The following is a 19,928-nucleotide window of genomic DNA, read 5'->3' on the forward strand; positions in this document are numbered from 1 at the left end:
TGAGGTTCATGACTGATTTTAGAAGAAGGCTTGCTGCATTGGGTAGAGCACCCCACCAGGTGTACAGGAATCCTATTTTCCCTTTTTTGGGGGAATTGCACCATGATAGGTATATTGTGCACAGGTTCCATGCCTTAAGGATTAAATGTGTAAATCTGTAGAAACAATTAAAATGATTGATTTTGCATTTTTCTCCACAGATTTTCTCCACTTTTCAGTTTTGTGCTCACCTGAAAGCAACAATTCATAACTGTGGTTCTATAATACTAGCCACCTGTCAGTACCTTAACCTTATTTCATGTTTAAATCTATACATTAAATTCAGAATTTTCTACTTTGATGGAATCTTGGTATTTCCTCAGCAGCTAGAAGTTCCATTCACCCTAGTGGCCCATGCCTGACTCCAACCAATTTTCTGTGGTAAGAGTAATTGCCATATTGTTTAGGAAGGCTGCTGACGCAATTCCATCTCCATCAGCGAGCTGAACTTGACTGAAGCAAGCCTCAGGCATCTTCCACAGCGCATGAAGGCAAACTGCTTCTGGGACAGCTGAAGAGGAGGTTTTTAAATTTTGTTTAAAATGTAAACTTTTGTGGGATTGAGGAATTGGAATTCATCATTCTGCAAGGAATTCAACTCTGTAGAAACAATTAAAATTTAAATCCCCTCGCCATATGCCATAGCAACGCTGGACACTAGTAGTGTAAATATTCCTATCATCCAGCGTTGCTAGTGTACAAATAAATAAAAGAAAGAACATGCATTTGTATAGCACCTTTCACAACCTAAGGACGTCCCAAAGTGCCTTAAGGCTAATGGAGTATTTTGAAGTATCATCACTGTGTAATGCAGGAAATATTACAGCTAATTTACACATTGCATGATACCACATACAGCAATGTGATAATGGCCAAATCATTGATTTGTTGGTGACATTTGTTGGGGGATAAATATTGGCTAGGATAGTGGGGCGAACTCCCTTGGAATAGTGCCATGGGATCTCTTATGTCCACCTGAGGGGACAGACGGGACCTTGATTTAATGGCTTATTTGAAAAATGGCACCTCCAACAGTGCAGCATTCCTTCAGTACTGCACTGGAGTGTCAGCCCAGATGATCTGGAATGACTTCCTGCTCATGCCCTCTTGAGTTGCACTGCAGATCCAGTGTACCTTCAGTGGAAGATTCTCCCCTGTGTATCAAAAGACCGTATGAGCATGAAGGGGGTCGGAGGGTGGGGGGAAGGGGAGTTGGGGGCATCGCAGCCAAACTGGATTCATACTCAGGTCCATACATAGTATTTTCAGTCAAGGTTCCTGGATAGCAATCTGGAATGGAAGCCCTGGCTGATTTTTCTTTTTCACCTTGCACCTAACCTGGATATGCTAAGGCGAGTGGTAATATACCACGCCATCCTAGCAGATATTTGTTGACTCAGCAGACTCCTAGGCCAACCCTGGAATGTGCATTTACTGCTTGGGCCATCAGGAGATGTTCCATTTCCCTTTCACAATTCTAAGTGCAATGTGGATGAAATATTTATCTTTTCTTTCCTTCCAAACTCATATGTCTCCATTTGCATGCTTGTTGCAGAATGAGCTATATAAACAGAAAACAGAGCAGAGGGTGAAATAAAATATTACCTTTCTGGAGGCTTTATGTATGGATTAGTATCTGGATACACAAAGAAAAAAATACCTTGTTGGTCAGGACTGTTCACTGTGACTTGCAAGTTTCTTCTGTGAACTGCTTTTACTAGCCTGTGAATGACCTATATCCTTGAATCAAAACTCCTCAGGCAATGTTATTCAATGCACACTGACAACAGTTTACTTTCCTCTGAAACCTGGGACACTACCTTACAAATGCACCTATTTTGTCATACATGGCTGAAGATGTGCAATCATGTTGCAAGGTTTGGAGAAAAGGTTTGTGTGTAGCCAGCATAACCTGATTGGCAGTTATATAGTATAATTATTTACAAGCTTATTGTCTGTTGGCATGTACAGTTGATATCATACCAGCAGGTAGGTATAAAGAGCGGCGTTGGCGTACGTTGTAATATCTTCATGTGCTTTGGCTTATTGAATGTTGTGTAAAATCAGTGGAAAAGAAAATTGGATGGAGTGTAAAATAGGCTGATGATTCACAGTCATTATTTTGTGCTATTGCTGTGACCAATTTCACTCCCATGCATGTGAATAAATAAAAAGGTGTAAAAGCTTTTTCCTGAAATATTTTGACCCATTTATTGTTTACACTGCATTTGCAAGGATCTTACTATGAAGTGCAACGAAGAAGAAAAATCCCTCAGTTCCGAAACATTTTCCAAAGTGTCCGTGACAAACCAGAGACGACAAGCTGTTCCTGACCTGTCTACTGATCTAGGAATGAACATCTTCAAAAAGGTGGCAAAATCTTTCATAAATATTTATTAAGCCAGACAAAAAATACATTTTAAAAGCAGTATTACTGATTTAATCAATATTCCCTGTACACCTATCATTGATATTTACTCTTTATGTTCCCATTCTCCGTTATACACTTTAGAACAGGACCATTAGTATATAAGAAATAATTGCCAGTACTGCTGAGTGCCGATAGTACACTAATTGGGCCGAAGTCTGCAGTATTGGAATTGATTTTATTTGTTTAATATTTGTTTATGGAGCCATAAGCTTAGATTTTCTGATCATAGTTATTTTACTCTGGCAGTAACTGAACTAAATAAATGAGTTAATGCATGCGTTAAAGTAATGTCAGTTGGAAAAGCTAGGTCATAAGTTCACAACTTAAACTACTGCGGCCTAAATGTTAATGTAAAAGATTAGTTTGTGACCCTCATGAAATGTATTATTCAATAATAAAATTGATTATCTTACTGGTGTACAGTTCAAGAGTCGCAAAGAGGAGCGTGAACGTAAAGGCTCAATCCCATTCCATCACCCGGGTAAAAAGAGGCAGCGACGCATGGGAATGCCATTTCTCCTTCATGAGGATCATTTAGATGTGTCACCAACTCGAAGCACATTTTCATTTGGGAGCTTTTCTGGAACTGGAGAAGAAAGGCGTGGTTTGGAGAGAGGTGGATGGCAAGCTACAATACTGGGTGAGCCAAGAATAGTAAATGCAGTTGCTTACTGTAAATTAATGTTGCTGTAATGTGACTAGTTCTTTTGCATTACAGTTTCCTTCCATAAAATATTTAAATTATCTTATTGGGTCATATAGTCAGAGGGTTGGACTTTTGCCAAGGAAGTGGGAAACAGGAGCCGTGTTTATTTTTGAGTCAGAAACCGACTCTGGTGGGAAATTGATTAAAGTCATGATTTGCACATGGGTGAACCCTTAATTGATATGGAGATGGGTTTCCTGTCCATCTGGAGCCAGTGGGGAGGGGAATGGAGGCAGGCCAAGTGGGAAACTGATTTAGACCTCCACAGCCATCTTAACTGAGACTGCTGGCTATCCTGAAGAAGCCTTCCACTACTCCAAAGGGAAGTGAAATGAGAGAAGAGAGATGGAGGCCTGGCACCGAGGGCAGGGTTGCCGCTCAGTTCATTGATGCAGACCTGGATCTCATGTTGGAAGCCATGCAGGGGAAGAGGGAGGCCCTTATCCTGGAGGGTGGCAGGAGGAGGCCACGAGCTGAGACCAAATAGGCCTGGCTCCAGATTGCTGCCGCCATCAGTGGCAGAAGTGAGACGAGGAGAACTTGGAACCAGTACGGAGAAAGGTTCAACGACCTCATACTTTCTGGCTAGGTGGGTGCAACCCCCAACACTCCTTATAGATCTCAGGGCTTGCGCCCTCCAGCACACACACCACTTGAGGAGCCACGGGCACATGCTGCTCCTGAACATGGGAGGGGTGTGTGCTCAGGCCACTTACTGACCCCTCAGAATGGCTCACAGCCAGAGAGCTACTAAGGACCTGTCATCACTGAGACATGCAGCTCCTAATGTAGAGGGGCAGAGGACATTGCCCATAAGAGGACAGCACTGCCTTATCTTGCTATCTTTTGTCCTTGCAGGAGAAACGCACGCACAATGTGAGGGAGAGGACCCGAACGGGAGGAGGGGTGTTCTTCTATCGAATATCCCCCATGGAGTAAATAGCAATGGAGATAGCCAGGATAGTGGTCGAGAAGGCAGTTGGGCCTTGCAAAACAGGAGCTTCTGGTGGACCTGGAGATTAGAGAGGGCAAATTGTTCACTCAGGGACTGCAGTGCATTCCACCCCGTCCGGAAGCATGTCACGCACTGAGTAACATTGGGTAGCCTCAGCACTGCAGAGGTTTCTACTCTCCGAGGCTAACTCTCATCATCTCTTCTTGTGTCTCCCACAGGTGCAGACGTCCAACCCAGGACATCCTCCCCTTCTACCTAAGCTGCACGAAGATGAAAAAGCACCATAACACCTTATGAGCACACCGTCCATCAGTGCAGATACTCTCACCTCAGTGGGTCCTCACGCACATGTAGATAGGGTGTCACAGGGTGATGATCAGGGCACTAGTGTGCAAGAGAAGGTGCCAGAGGCAGAGGGAGCTGTGGTGAGTTCCCCTCAGAGGATGGAGGACAGACACTGCCTTGCTCCTCTGGGTCCAGGTGCAGGGCCTCAGGAGTCACTGGAAAGAAGGCTGTACCTTGAACAGCAGGATGAGATATACTCCTTTTTTTTTATTCATTCATGGGATGTGGGCGTCACTGGCCAGGCCAGCATTTATTGCCCATCCCTAATTGCCCTTGAGAAGGTGGTGGTGAGCTGCCTTCTTGAACCGCTGTAGTCCATTTGGGGTAGGTATACCCACAGTGCTGTTAGGGAGTTCCAGGATTTTGACCCAGCGACAGTGAAGGAACGGCGATATAGTTCCAAGTCAGGATGGTGTGTGACTTGGAGGGGAACTTGCAGGTGGTGGTGTTCCCATGTATTTTCTGCCCTTGTCCTTCTAGTTGGTAGAGGTCGCGGGTTTGGAAGGTGCTGTCTAAGGAGCCTTGGTGCGTTGCTGCAGTGCATCTTGTAGATGGTACATACTGCTGCAATTGTGCATCGGTGGTGGAGGGAGTGAATGTTTGTAGATGGGGTGCCAATCAAGCAGGCTGCTTTGTCCTGGATGGTGTCGAGCTTCTTGAGTGTTGTTGGAGCTGCACCCATCCAGGCAAGTGGAGAGTATTCCATCACACTCCTGACTTGTGCCTTGTACATGGTGAAGAGGCTTTGGGGAGTCAGGAGGTGAGTTACTCGCCTCGGGATTCCTAGCCCCTGACCTGCTCTTGTAGCCACGGTATTTATATGGCTACTCCAGTTCAGTTTCTGGTCAATGGTAGCCCCTAGGATGTTGATAGTGGGGGATTCAGCGATGGTAATGCTGTTGAATGTCAAGGGGAGATGGTTAGATTCTCTCTTGTTGGAGATGGTCATTGCCTGGCACTTGTATGGCGCGAATGTTACTTGCCACTTATCAGCCCAAGCCTGGATATTGTCCAGATCTTGTTGCATTTCTACACAGACTGCTTCAGTATCTGAGGAGTCACGAATGGTGCTGAACATTGTGCAATCATCAGCGAACATCCCCACTTCTGACCTTATGATTGAAGGAAGGTCATTGATGAATCGGCTGAAGATGGTGGGGCCGAGGACCCCACCCTGAGGAACTCCTGTAGTGATGTCCTGGAGCTCAGATGATTGACCTCCAACAACCACAACCATCTTCCTTTGCGCTAGGTATGACTCCAGCCAGCAGAGGGTTTTCCCCCTGATTCCCATTGACCTCAGTTTTGCTGGAGCCCCTTGATGCCATACTCTGTCAAATGTTGCCTTGATGTCAAGGGCAGTCACTCTCACCTCACCTCTTGAGTTCAGCTCTTTTGTCCATATTTGAACCAAGGCTGTAATGAGGTCAGGAGCTGAGTGGCCCTGGCGGAACCCAAACTGAGCATCACTGAGCAGGTTATTGCTAAGCAAGTGCCGCTTGATGGCACTTTTGATGACACCTTCCATCACTTTACTGATGATTGAGAGTAGACTGATGGGGCAGTAATTGGCTGGGTTGGACTTGTCCTGCATTTTGTGTACAGGACATACCTGGACAATTTTCCACATTGCAGGGTAGATGCCAGTGTTGTAGCTGTACTGGAACAGCTTGGCTAGGGGCGCGGCAAATTCTGGAGCACAGGTTTTCAGTACTATTGCTGGAATATTGTCAGGGCACATAGCTTTTTCAGTATCCAGTGCCTTCAGTTGTTTCTTGATATCACGTGGAGTGAATCGAATTGGCTGAAGTCTGGCATCTGTGATGCTGGGGACTTCAGGAGGAGGCCGAGATGGAGCATCAACTCGGCACTTCTGGATGAAGATTGTTGCAAATGCTTCAGTCTTATCTTTCGCACTGATGTGCTGGGCTCCCCCATCATTGAGGATGGGGATATTAGTGCAGCCACCTCCTCCAGTTAGTTGTTTAATTCTCCACCACCGTTCACGACTGGATGTGGCAGGACTGCAGAGCTTTGATCTGATCCATTAGTTATGGGATCGCCTAGCTCTGTCTATCACATGCTGCTTTTGCAGTTTGGCACGCAGATAGTCCTGTGTTGTAGCTTCACCAGGTTGACACCTCATTCTGAGGTATGCCTGGTGCTGCTCCTGGCATGCCTTCCTGCACTCTTCATTGAACCAGGGTTAGTCTCCTGGCTTGATGGTAATGGTAGAGTGGGGGATATGCCAGGCCATGAGGTTACAGATTGTGGTTGAGTACAATTCTACTGCTGCTGATGGCCCACAGCGCCTCATGGATGCCCAGATTTGCATTGCTAGATCTGTTTGAAATCTATCCCATTTAGCACGGTGATAGTGCCACACAACACGATGGGCGGTATCCTCAATGTGAAGGCGGGACTTCGTCTCCACAAGGACTGTGCGGTAGTCACTCCTACCAATACAGTCATGGACAGAAGCATCTGCAGCAGGCAGATTGGTGAGGACGAGGTCAAGTATGTTTTTCGCTCGTGTTGGTTCTCTTACCACCTGCCGCAGACCCAGTCTAGCAGCTATGTCTTTTAGGACTCGGCCAGCTCAGTCAGTGCTACCGAGCCACTCTTGGTGATGGACATTGAAGTCCCCCACCCAGAGTACATTTTGTGCCCTTGCCACCCTCAGTGCTTCCTCCAAGTGGTGTTCAACATGGAGGAGTACTGAGTCATCAGCTGAGGGAGGGCGGTAGGTGATTATCAGTAGGAGGTTACCTTGCCCGTGTTTGACCTGATGACATGAGACATCATGGGGTCTGGAGTCGATGTTGAGGACTCCCAAGGCAACTGCCTCCCTACTGTATACCACTGTGCCACCACTTCTGGTAGGTCTGTCCTGCCGGTGGGACAGGACATACCCAGGGATGGTGATGGAAGTGTCTGGGACGTTGTCTGTAAGGTATGATTCCGTGAGTATCACCATGTCAGGCTGTTGCTTGACTAGTCTGTGGGACAGCTCTCCCAACTTTGGCACAAGCCCCTAGATGTTAGTAAGGAGGACTTTGCAGGGTCGACAGGGCTGGGTTTGTCGTCGTTGCTTCCGGTGCTAGGTCAATGCCGGGTGGTCCGTCCGGTTTCATTCCTTTTTATTGACTTCGTAGCGGTTAGGTACAACTGAGTGGCTTGCGAGGCCATTTCAGAGGGCATGTAAGAGTTAACCACATTGCTGTGGGTCTGGAGTCACATGTAGGCCAGATCAGGTAAGGACAGCAGATTTCCTTCCCTAAAGAACATTAGTGAACCAGATGGGTTTTTACAACAATCGACAATGGTTTCATGACCATCATTCGACTTGCTTTTAATTCCAGATTTATTAATTAAATTCAAATTCCACCTTCTGCTGTGGTGGGATTCGAACCCCCATGTCCCCAGAGAAATGCCCTGGGTCTCTGGGTTGCCAGTCCAGTGATAATACCACTACGCCACTGCCTACCCTATCTCTGCTAACGTTCATTTTTAAAAAAATTCTTTCGTGGGATATTGGTGTCGCTGGCAAAGCCAGCATTTGTTGCCCAACTTTAATTGCCCTTGACAACTAAGTGACTTGCTAGGCCATTTCAGAGGGCACTTAAGAGTCCATCACATTGCTGTGGATATGGACTCACATGTAGGCCAGACAAGGTAAGGACAGCAAATTTCCTTTCCTGTGGGATATTCGTGAACCAGATGGGTTTTTACTGAGACTAGTTTTCAATTCCAGATTTTTTATCAACTAATTGAATTTAAATTCCACCAGCAACCATGGTGGGATTTGAATCTCTGTCCCTAGGGCATTAGCCTGGGCCTTTGGATTACTAGTTCAATGACATTACCACTATGTCACCATCTCCTCACCAGCCCTTTGTGCCCCAAGCAATGCTTGGTCACCTCTCTGTGCAGCGGAGCATTTCTTTGTTCAGTGTCATCTCCCTTTGCCTCCACCTTTTCCTCTTCTCCCACCTCCTGCTCCTGCTGCTCCCCTGATGAGCTGTCACCTTCCAGGGCCTTACCGTTCTCAAGGTACACACTTCTCTGGAGGGCCATGTTATGGAGAATGCAGCAGACTACCACAATAACAGACACCTTTGGAGGGTGCCACCCGACCTGTCCAGGCATCAGATTTGCATCTACAGAAGCCTGATGGCCTGTTTAATGGTGGTCCTAGTGAGCAGGTAGCTTTGGTTGTGTCGCCTCTGTGCCTCTATCAGGGGCTTCATAGACGGGTGAGTAGCCACGTCTTCAAAGGATATCTCTAGTCCCCTAGGATCCATCTACGTACTTTGGGGGTTGGAGTGAAGATCTGAGGCAGCTGACGGAGGATGAAGGAGTCATGGCCAAGAATGCGAGCACACAGATGCAAGAAGCTCTTGTTGTGGTCACAGACCAGTTAGACGCTGAGGGAGTGGAAGTCCTTCCTGTTGATGAAGCTGACTGGCTCGTCGCTGGTGTCTTGATGGCCACATGGGAGCAATCGATGATTCCCTGCACCTGGAGGAATCCAGTGATGGCGGAAAAACCCAATGCCCTCTGTCCCTGCAAGACCATGTCTGTCATAAAATGAATGTACTGTCCAGCCCTGGTAAGAGGGCATCAGTTACCTACGAGATGCAGTGGTGTGCAGCCATTTGCACAATGCCACTAAGGTCTGCAGTTGATCCTTGGAAGGGCCCAGAAGTGAAGAATTTCAAGGCCTTAGTGACTTTAATGGCTTCTGGCAGAGGTGCGAGGTCTTCGGTGATGAGGTCACAGATGTTGGTGACTATCTGCCTGGAGAGTTGTGGTCTCCTAGGGCACTGGGCCTCGGTCATATCCAGCTAGCTCCACCTTCGGCAGTAGATTCTGTGCTGAGGATATGGCCTCCATTTCCTTCCTGTCCCTCATTCCTCTCCTGAGTTCTACTGCTCGGGGTTCAGCCCTTTCTTTAAAGGTTGTTGCTCCTCAACTGTGATTGGCAGCCTTGTCCCGGCCTGTTCTGCCCATGCAATGGCAGGAGGGTGACGACTCTGTTCAATGTCCAAGACCACTGACCCATTTATGGGGCCAGGGTGATTCCCTGGGGAAGCCATGACAGGCTCTCCACTCTTTACCAACCTCCCTTTAGCTGATTTGCAGTAGAAGGCATGTGTAACCTGTGGGCGCCTGCAAATTTATTTCCTTCAAGTGCTTATCCAATTCCTTTTGAAATCATTGATTACCTCCACTTCAACCACCCTCGTAGGCAGCAAGTTCCAGATCATTACCACATGCTGCATAAAATAGTTCTTCTTGCCCAAAATCTTAAATCTGTGGCTCCTTATCTTTCTGACATTAGCTAATGGTGACAGCTTTTCTTTGTCTACCTTAGCTAAACCTGTCATATTCTTGCATACCTCTGTCAGATCTCCCCTCAACCTGCTTTGCTCTAATGAAAACAACCCCAGCTTCTTCAACCTAACCTTGTAGCTAAAATCCCTCATCCTTAGAACCATTCTGGTAAATCTCCTCTGCAGCCTCTCAAGGACCCTCACATCCTTCCTGAAGTGCGGTGACCAAAACTGGATGCAATACTCTAGTTGTGACCTAACCAGAGCTTTTATCAGGGTTCAGTATAATTGCTCAGTTTTTGTACTCAATACTTCTATTTTTGAAGCACAAGTTAATTTTGCTAACTATTCTCTCAGTATGTCCTGCCAATTCAAAGATCTATGCACCTGAACCCCTAGATCTCTCTGTCCCTGCACACTCTTTAGAACTGTGCCATTAAGTATATATTACCTCTCCCTATCCCTTCTCCCAAAATGCATTACCTCATACTTCTCTGTATTAAATTCCATCTGCCCATTCTCCTAGCCTATCCATGTCCTGCTGCAGTTTTCATGTTACCAAATTTGGTATCATTAGCAAATTTTGAAACTTTGCTCTGTATTCCAATATCGAAGTCATTCAAAAATGCAGTGGTCCTAGCACTGACCTTTGGGGAACATCACTGTCTACCATCCACCTGTCTGAAAAACAACCATTTACCATGACACGCAGTTTTCTGTCCTCATACCAATTTTTTATCCAAGCTGTCACTGGCCCTCTTATTCCGTGAGCCTCAATTTTGTTCACCAGCCTTCTATGTGGTACTTTGTCAAATGATTTCTTAAAATCCATATAGACAACATCCACTGCATTCCCTTCATCAACCTTTTCTGTTACTTCATCAAAATATTCAATTCGATGAGTCAAACATGACCTGCCTTTGACAAATCCATACTGACTCTCCTTAATTAACTCAAATGTCTCCAAGTGCCTGTTAATTTTTTCCCTGATTATTGTCCCTAAGACCTTACCCACCACTGATGTTAAACTGACTGGCTTGTTTCTAGGATTGTCCTTACAACCTTTCTTGAACAATGGTGTCACATTTGCCACTTTCCTATCCTGTGGCACCTCCCCTGTAGCTAGGTAAGATTGAAAGATAATGGAAAGCCCTTCTGCTATCTCCACCTCTAATTACTTCAGCAACCTGAGATGCAAACCATCCGGACCAGGCAACCTATCTACTCTAAGTGCAGCTAGCCATTCCAGTACATCCTTCCTATCAATTTTCACCCCTTCCATTACTTCTACCATTCCCTCTTCTAATGATACTTTGTCAGTATCCTCTTCCTTAGTAAATACCAATACACTGGACTCATGAAGTATTCTAGCCTTGCCCTGTGCCTCGAAGCATATATCACCTTCAGAATCACAGAATAATACAGTGCAGAAGAGGCCCTTCGGCTCGTCGAGTCTGCAGCAATGCATTAAAGACACCTGACCTGTCTACCTAATCCCATTTGTCAGCACTTGGCCCATAGCCTTGAATGTTATGACGTGCCAAGTGCTCATCCAGGTACTTTTTAAAGGATGTGAGGCAACCCACCTCTACCACCCTCCCGGGAAGGGCAATCCAGACCGTCACCACCCTCTGGGTAAAAAAGTTCTTCCTCAAATCCTCCTTAAACCTCCTGCCCCTCACCTTAAATTTGTGATCCCTCGTAACTGACCCTTCAACTAAAGGGAACAGCTGCTCCCTATCCACCCTGTCCATGCCCCTCACCTTCTTTGTCAGTATTAGACTTCACCCTGTCTCTTACTACCTGCTTGCTATTTACATGCTGGTAGAAAATTTTGGGGTTCTGTTTTATGTTAATTGCCATTCCGTTCTCATATTCTCTCTTTGCCAATCTTATTTTCCTCTTCACTGCCCCTCTCAACTTATTGTATTTAGCCTGGTTCTCTGGAATTTAAGGGTATTTTACTTGCCTTACTAGCTTTTGCCATTTATCTACATTTAAGTTATTACCCCTCCTCTGTACTGTGCACCTTTGTTGTCTGAGAAGGGAGCCAAACAACTTGCTCCCAGACCTTTCACCATGTCGATACTGAGCCAACTTCCCATCCCTGCCTATTGATAGCTGCTTGATCTGTGCTTGGTGTCCCCTCAATATTCTAAAGCCTTGAAATTGCATTGCAAATATTAGTATAATAATGTTTAAAGAGGTCATTAAATTGCTTAGTTAGCTGATTTAATAGAGTCATTAACTTGTTTAAAAAATAATTTAATAGCAAACTAATTAATTCATTCCAATATCATTAAGTGTCCAAGTAATAATCTTTGCACAGCGTAATTTGAAGACTTAAGGATTTGTGTTAAGGATTTCGCCAAATGTCAATCACAACGTTGAACCAGTGTTAACCCTCTGACAAAGAGGCCAGAATTTTAGGTTGCAGCTGTGGCCTGCCTACCAGCTAAAAAATTGGGGCAAGCCTGTCTCCACAGAGCCTGGAAGCCCTGCAGCAATTTTACGTGGCTTAGGCCCTTAATTGGCCTCTCTGAGGCAGGAAGTTCCGCCTCCAAGAGCTGCTGGTCCATCATATTGTCGGCAGATCTTCAGTTCCAGCAGCATCACCGGCAGTGGTGGCCACTGCTAGGACTGCACACAGCCAGAACCAGGAACAATGGAAGAGGCCCTGGACAAGGTAAGTGGGGATCAGGCCTCGCGGGGGATATTCTGCTGGGCTCCAGCAACTCAGGGAGTGTCGATTGAGAGGGTGGGGGGAGGTGTTTCAGTCGGGGCAGTTGTGATGCTGGGGGTGCCCTCTGTGGGGCACTGGGTGCCCGATCGGTAGGGCCCCCGCCAACCCACAAGGAGGTTGCCAGGGTTTACTGGGTGGCCTCCTCAGGTGCTGAAGTGTCCATCCACTGCTGGTAATAGGAGGAGGCCTGGGCCTGTTTGCTACCTCCCCTGCCACTGGTAAAATAGCAGCAGGGGCGGTTAGACAACGGGAATGGCATCCTCTGGCTCCCACTCTACTCCACCCCCCCCACCCCCCCAGATCCCAGCCCTGTTCTGGGGGGCATAAAATTCAAGCCACAGTTTCATATAAGTTATATTTCTATTTTATCTGGCATTTGAATCTGTGTTTCTTGGAGGATTTTTATGGATGCATTTTAAAAAAATGTTCTTCTTCTTTCACAGGAAAGTTCACCCGACGAGGGAGTTCAGATACAGCAACAGAAATGGAAAGTATGAGTGCTAAACATTCCCATTCCCATCACACATTGCTGAGTGACATACCTGATCACTCCAACAGTCACGGAGATAATACAGTTAAAGAAGGTGAGGTGCATGTTCGTTGAAACTGTAGACACCCTGGAGTAGAGTTTCTGTTTTTGGGCATAGTTGACCAGTGGTAACTTGGTGCAGTTTGGTTAATACAGCTGAAAATCGGAAAATAAGCATATTTAATCACAGTGTGAGTCCACCAGTTGTGAGTAACCCAATTTTAAATGACTGAAAATGACTTCTAAAAAATGTACAGAACCATTTGCTAGTTGTATTGGGGTACAGTAGTCAGTTTCTTAGTAAATTAAAAACAAATTACATTCAGAAGCTTTTACAATGTGCCTATTTAGTGTCCATGTGCCCAAAAGAAACAGCTTAATTTTTAGAACCTCCTGAAAGTCCTTCAAACAAGCACAATTAGCGGAATCTCCCAATGATGATTACTTCATCCTGAGGGCTTGGACAGTTTGGTATGTGGAGCCGACTTCTAGTGCAATGTTTTCACCTAGTTGAAAAGATTGCAGAAATTCTATTTGTGCTGAAGATGATCGTGCTTGTCATTCCATGATCTTTTGCTTGGGTTGTGTCAATTTCAGGCAAATTGCACCAAGAAACCAGCAGAACCAAGTGGAACCTCTATCCCCCTCTATTTATGGAACCTCTATCCACTTCTATTTATGGTGCAAAATAATTCCAGTGGGAACAATATTGATGTACCTTTCACAAAAATTCCCCTTTTTAAATAAAAAAGAGAAAATTTCATCAGCTTGAATGAATCAAGATTCAAAATGTCCTACTGTCTTCATTGGATCCTACCTGCACCATGCACTGGTGAAACTCAATTCTGTACATTGGCGTGTTTAACTGATGAGTGCTAACCATAGCTGTGCCATTTGTGAACTCAGGCTGTTCTTGAAACACCTTAGAAGTGACAATGGCAAAGCCCCTTTGTTAAGGAATGGTAAATGATCTAATGGGAGCTAAAAAGTGATCTACATCGACAAAACAATATTAATTTAATTGGAAAAAATTCTAAATTGTTATGCATTACAAAATGTATTAAATGGCTCAGAATTTTCTGGAGACATTGCAATGCAACAGTTACATTATTAGGTTCGTTTTCCAATGGAAAAATCCCAGAAATCTTGGCAAAAGTAAGTTATACCATTATTTATGCCACGCCATAATTTCTTGGGGCTATTTCACCTCTCCAGCACCCTCAACGAAACTGAAAAGTTGATTATCACAGCTCCGACTCCAGCAAAGTCAATGGCTATCATGTATTTCCTGGATTTATATTAGTTTTCTCACTGCAGCCATTAGGCTGAAAAATAATAGCAGAAGCACATGACTTAAATTCGTCAGTTAAAAATCTCTGCTCTTTCTTGATATATTGGGGGTGAAATTGGCCTACACTAGCAGCAGAAATGGGCTTGTAGTGAATTTGCAGATGATTTTTCCACTGAGGTTCACAGAAAGGTAGAATAACTGGCTGCCAATTCACTACGAGCCTATTTTGTGCGACTGGCGTAGACATTTTCAACCCCATTTAGTTCTTAGTTAAAACCTAGAGAAATGCTTCTTGCTCATCATTGTGTGTTAGGTTTAGTGTACATTGTGTGCAACTTGTAAGGCACTGAAGTGCCTCCATATGCCATTATGAAAAGTGAACATGAGGGGAAAATTAGTTTAGGCCTGTTTTTGGCATGCACATACTGTCTGAAACTGGGCCTTGGACCTTATCTAATTAATTCTGGCAAGTTTCTGGCACCTGTCACGCCACCTGAAGCAGCTTCCTGGTTTCCCCTGGATTACTTTAAGCCGCTGCAGGATGCAGTCTCGTAAAATTGGAACCTTTTTTCTGCACCTGAGAAACAAACAAAATTAAGTCCAATATTGCTCCTGGTTTCTTTACTCTGCGACTTTGTACGTAACTTAAATTACTATTGTCATCTACGAAATAAATAGTGAAAAAAATCTGTAATTTGGAATGTTCCTGGAACTAAATCGAGCAGCTGCATGTGTCTAAATCTCAAATAATTTCCTGCAAGGGAACCAGTTCAGCATAATGTAAGGATTTGAAATTCAGGTTTCGGAGTCTCAGATCATGCCAATATTGACCTGCTTAATTGATGCAGAAAGGTAAACTATTGGTTACACCGTTTCTGAGGTCCCTGATTTGCCATTATGATTGCTGTAAGCTTTCCAGGAAATTTTGGAGTAAATTTGCATGAAAAGATTGGGGCACAAAATGTCATAATTAGTGGCATACATTGCCATTTATGTTATTCAAGGAAATTTAGGCTCGTTGTATTATGTTTTAAGTTTAAAATGTTAACTATTGAGTTCAAAGTTGTGAAGTGAAATCTTTAATTTTATATTTTGCAGTACGATCACAGATTTCCACAATCACTGTAGCCACTTTCAACACCACAGTAGCCTCCTTCAATGTAGGGTATTCCGACTTCTTCAGTGAACACATGCGAAAACTATGTAATCAAGTGGCTATACCTGAACTACCCCATGAACCACTGGCATGTGCCAACTTGCCCCGCAGTCTGACTGATTCTTGTATAAACTACAGCAGCCTTGAGGAAACAGAAAACATGGAAGGAACTAACAATTTCATCAAGAAAAATGGGATGCTTGATCTAGGGGTAAATGTTTTAGAATAAAACAGAATGTTACATGGCTTTGGGAAGTGCAATGAGCAATGAATAATTAAGATTTCAGTGATTCAGAATTTCAATCATTCAAGAAAACCAATGTGATGTTTAAAGAAATGGTATCTATTTTGTGATTATCTCCCGTCTACTCTTAATTACGCCCCCCCCCCCACCCCCGTCCCCTTCCCTGCTCCACCCTCTCAGCTCACCCCCTCACAACCCCGTCCCAGCCCGCCCCCCCCTCGCACCATCTTCACCCCGCACCCCCTTCCCCTGCACCCCCCCCCACCCCCTCCCTCTACCCCTCCCCCTTGCATCCCCTCCTCCCACCGGCACCATCCTACACCTGTGTAGGGGCCCCAACAACCCCACTGCCTTGTGGGCGTCTCGGGAGAGACCAAGGCTAAGGGAGTAAACCCTAACAGAAAATCCGGAGCGGAACCCCGTAGGCGGTCATGTGTCACCTTTGGCATGTTTCCGGCAGTTCCTGCAGCCATACTGGTGCCAAACGTCGTGTCCTGCACTCCTTTGGACCCCACCAGAAAGGCCGAGAGGGGGGTTTTGACGACTGGGCAACTCTCAACCTCCATAAATTTGCCCAGGCATGCGCCATGGAGAGGTCACTCCATAGTTGCCTCACAGCGACTGAAACAACACGGAAGGCAGCAGTTACGGGTTATAAGTCCAGATAAATTGGCGTAGAAACTGGGCGCCACGGGTTGCCTTTGTCGGTGGGAGAGGTCATTGCACCTCACTGGACAGCTACCGCCCGCCTCAAACCGGGCAGCCCCCGGTCAATAAGGTTCTGTCCCGCCACAGTCTGCCTGCTTCAATGGGTGCTTGGAGCTCAGGGTCATTGCCCGAAAGGTGGACTGATACACCGCACCAAACAACATGAAAAAAGGAAAGAAGGTACCAGCCCTTCGCTTTGCAAGCTGGAACGTCAGAACTATGTGTCCTGGCCTGTCGGAAGACCTTACACAAATCAACGATTCTCGGAAGACCGCCATCATTAACAACGAGCTCAGTAGACTCAATGTGGACATTGCAGCACTTCAGGAGACTCGCCTCCCCGCGAGTGGCTCTCTAGCAGAGCAAGACTACACCTTCTTCTGGCAGGGCAGGGATCCTGAAGAACCAAGACAGCATGGAGTGGGCTTCGCCATCAGAAACTCCTTGCTCAGCATGATAGAGCCTCCCTCAAATGGCTCGGAACGCATACTGTCCATCCGACTGCTCACCACCTCTGGTCCAGTACACCTACTCAGCATCTATGCTCCAACACTCTGTTCCGCACCTGAAGCTAAAGACCAGTTCTATGAACAAACTCCATAACATCATTAGCAGCATCCCCAACACCGAACACCTATTCCTGCTGGGGGACTTTAATGCCAGGGTTGGGGCCGACCATGACTCATGGCCCTCCTGCCTTGGGCGCTATGGCGTTGGAAGGATGAATGAGAACGGGCAGAGACTGCTTGAGTTGTGTACCTATCATAACCTCTGCATCACCAACTCGTTCTTTCACACTAAACCCTGTCACCAGGTTTCATGGAGGCACCCAAGATCACGTCGTTGGCACCAGCTAGACCTCATTGTCACAAGGCGAGCCGCCTTAAACAGTGTTCAAATCACACGCAGCTTCCACAGTGCGGACTGCGACACCGACCACTCCCTGGTGTGCAGCAAGGTTAGACTCAGACCAAAGAAGTTGCATCATTCCAAGCAGAAGGGCCGCCCGCGCATCAACACGAGCAGAATTTCTCACCCACAGCTGTTACAAAAATTTCTAAATTCACTTGTAACAGCCCTTCAAAACACTCCCACAGGGGATGCTGAGACCAAGTGGGCCCACATCAGAGACGCCATCTATGAGTCAGCTTTGACCACCTACGGCAAAAGTGCGAAGAGAAATGCAGACTGGTTTCAATCTCATAATGAAGAGCTGGAACCTGTCATAGCCGCTAAGCGCATTGCACTTTTGAACTACAAGAAAGCCCCCAGCGATTTAACATCCGCAGCACTTAAAGCAGCCAGAAGTACTGCACAAAGAACAGCTAGGCGTTGCGCAAACGACTACTGGCAACACCTATGCAGTCATATTCAGCTGGCCTCAGACACCGGAAACATCAGAGGAATGTATGATGGCATGAAGAGAGCTCTTGGGCCAACCATCAAGAAGATCACCCCCCTCAAATCTAAATCGGGGGACATAATCACTGACCAACGCAAACAGATGGACCGCTGGGTTGAGCACTACCTAGAACTGTACTCCAGGGAGAATGCTGTCACTGAGACTGCCCTCAATGCAGCCCAGCCTCTACCAGTCATGGATGAGCTGGACATACAGCCAACCAAATCGGAACTCAGTGATGCCATTGATTCCCTAGCCAGCGGAAAAGCCCCTGGGAAGGACAGCATTACCCCTGAAATAATCAAGAGTGCCAAGCCTGCTATACTCTCAGCACTACATGAACTGCTATGCCTGTGCTGGGACGAGGGAGCAGTACCCCAGGACATGCGCGATGCCAACATCATCACCCTCTATAAAAACAAAGGTGACCGCGGTGACTGCAACAACTACCGTGGAATCTCCCTGCTCAGCATAGTGGGGAAAGTCTTTGCTCAAGTCGCTCTGAACAGGCTCCAGAAGCTGGCCGAGCGCGTCTACCCTGAGGCACAGTGTGGCTTTCGTGCAGAGAGATCGACTATTGACATGCTGTTCTCCCTTCGTCAGATACAGGAGAAATGCCGTGAACAACAGATGCCCCTCTACATTGCTTTCATTGATCTCACCAAAGCCTTTGACCTCGTCAGCAGACGTGGTCTCTTCAGACTACTAGAAAAGATCGGATGTCCACCAAAGCTACTAAGTATCATCACCTCATTCCATGACAATATGAAAGGCACAATTCAACATGGTGGCTCCTCATCAGAGCCCTTTCCTATCCTGAGTGGTGTGAAACAGGGCTGTGTTCTCGCACCCACACTTTTTGGGATTTTCTTCTCCCTGCTGCTTTCACATGCGTTCAAATCCTCTGAAGAAGGAATTTTCCTCCACACAAGATCAGGGGGCAGGTTGTTCAACCTTGCCCGTCTAAGAGCGAAGTCCAAAGTACGGAAAGTCCTCATCAGAGAACTCCTCTTTGCTGACGATGCTGCTTTAACATCTCACACTGAAGAATGCCTGCAGAGTCTCATCGACAGGTTTGCGTCTGCCTGCAATGAATTTGGCCTAACCATCAGCCTCAAGAAAACGAACATCATGGGGCAGGATGTCAGAAATGCTCCATCCATCAATATTGGCGACCACGCTCTGGAAGTGGTTCAAGAGTTCACCTACCTAGGCTCAACTATCACCAGTAACCTGTCTCTAGATGCAGAAATCAACAAGCGCATGGGTAAGGCTTCCACTGCTATGTCCAGACTGGCCAAGAGAGTGTGGGAAAATGGCGCACTGACACGGAACACAAAAGTCCGAGTGTATCAGGCCTGTGTCCTCAGTACCTTGCTCTACGGCAGCGAGGCCTGGACAACGTATGCCAGCCAAGAGCGACGTCTCAATTCATTCCATCTTCGCTGCCTTCGGAGAATACTTGGCATCAGGTGGCAGGACTATATCTCCAACACAGAAGTCCTTGAAGCGGCCAACACCCCCAGCTTATACACACTACTGAGTCAGCGGCGCTTGAGATGGCTTGGCCATGTGAGCCGCATGGAAGATGGCAGGATCCCCAAAGACACATTGTACAGCGAGCTCGCCACTGGTATCAGACCCACCGGCCGTCCATGTCTCCGTTATAAAGACGTCTGCAAACGCGACATGAAATCGTGTGACATTGATCACAAGTCGTGGGAGTCAGTTGCCAGCATTCGCCAGAGCTGGCGGGCAGCCATAAAGACAGGGCTAAATTGTGGCGAGTCGAAGAGACTTAGTAGTTGGCAGGAAAAAAGACAGAGGCGCAAGGGGAGAGCCAACTGTGCAACAGCCCCAACAAACAAATTTCTCTGCAGCACCTGTGGAAGAGCCTGTCACTCCAGAATTGGCCTTTATAGCCACTCCAGGCGCTGCTTCACAAACCACTGACCACCTCCAGGCGCGTATCCATTGTCTCTCGAGATAAGGAGGCCCAAAAGAAACTCTTAATTTGAAGTTGCTTATTTCAAATTTTCTGCT

At 46.4% G+C, this 19,928-nt stretch overlaps 1 protein-coding gene across 1 annotated transcript in view; it reads left to right on the forward strand.

Moving 5' to 3' along the window:
- LOC137372405 (protein unc-80 homolog) overlaps positions 1-19,928 on the forward strand; it is a 500,647-nt gene that overhangs the window by 86,741 nt on the left and 393,978 nt on the right. Inside the window, exons 9-12 of the mRNA XM_068036292.1 lie at positions 2,275-2,409; positions 2,894-3,110; positions 12,999-13,139; positions 15,474-15,742. Of these exons, the coding sequence (XP_067892393.1) occupies positions 2,275-2,409; positions 2,894-3,110; positions 12,999-13,139; positions 15,474-15,742 (762 nt within the window). The remainder of the gene's footprint in view (positions 1-2,274; positions 2,410-2,893; positions 3,111-12,998; positions 13,140-15,473; positions 15,743-19,928) is intronic.

The sequence above is a fragment of the Heterodontus francisci genome, chromosome 7 (genome assembly GCF_036365525.1).
Source record: "Heterodontus francisci isolate sHetFra1 chromosome 7, sHetFra1.hap1, whole genome shotgun sequence".
Taxonomy (NCBI): domain Eukaryota; kingdom Metazoa; phylum Chordata; class Chondrichthyes; order Heterodontiformes; family Heterodontidae; genus Heterodontus; species Heterodontus francisci.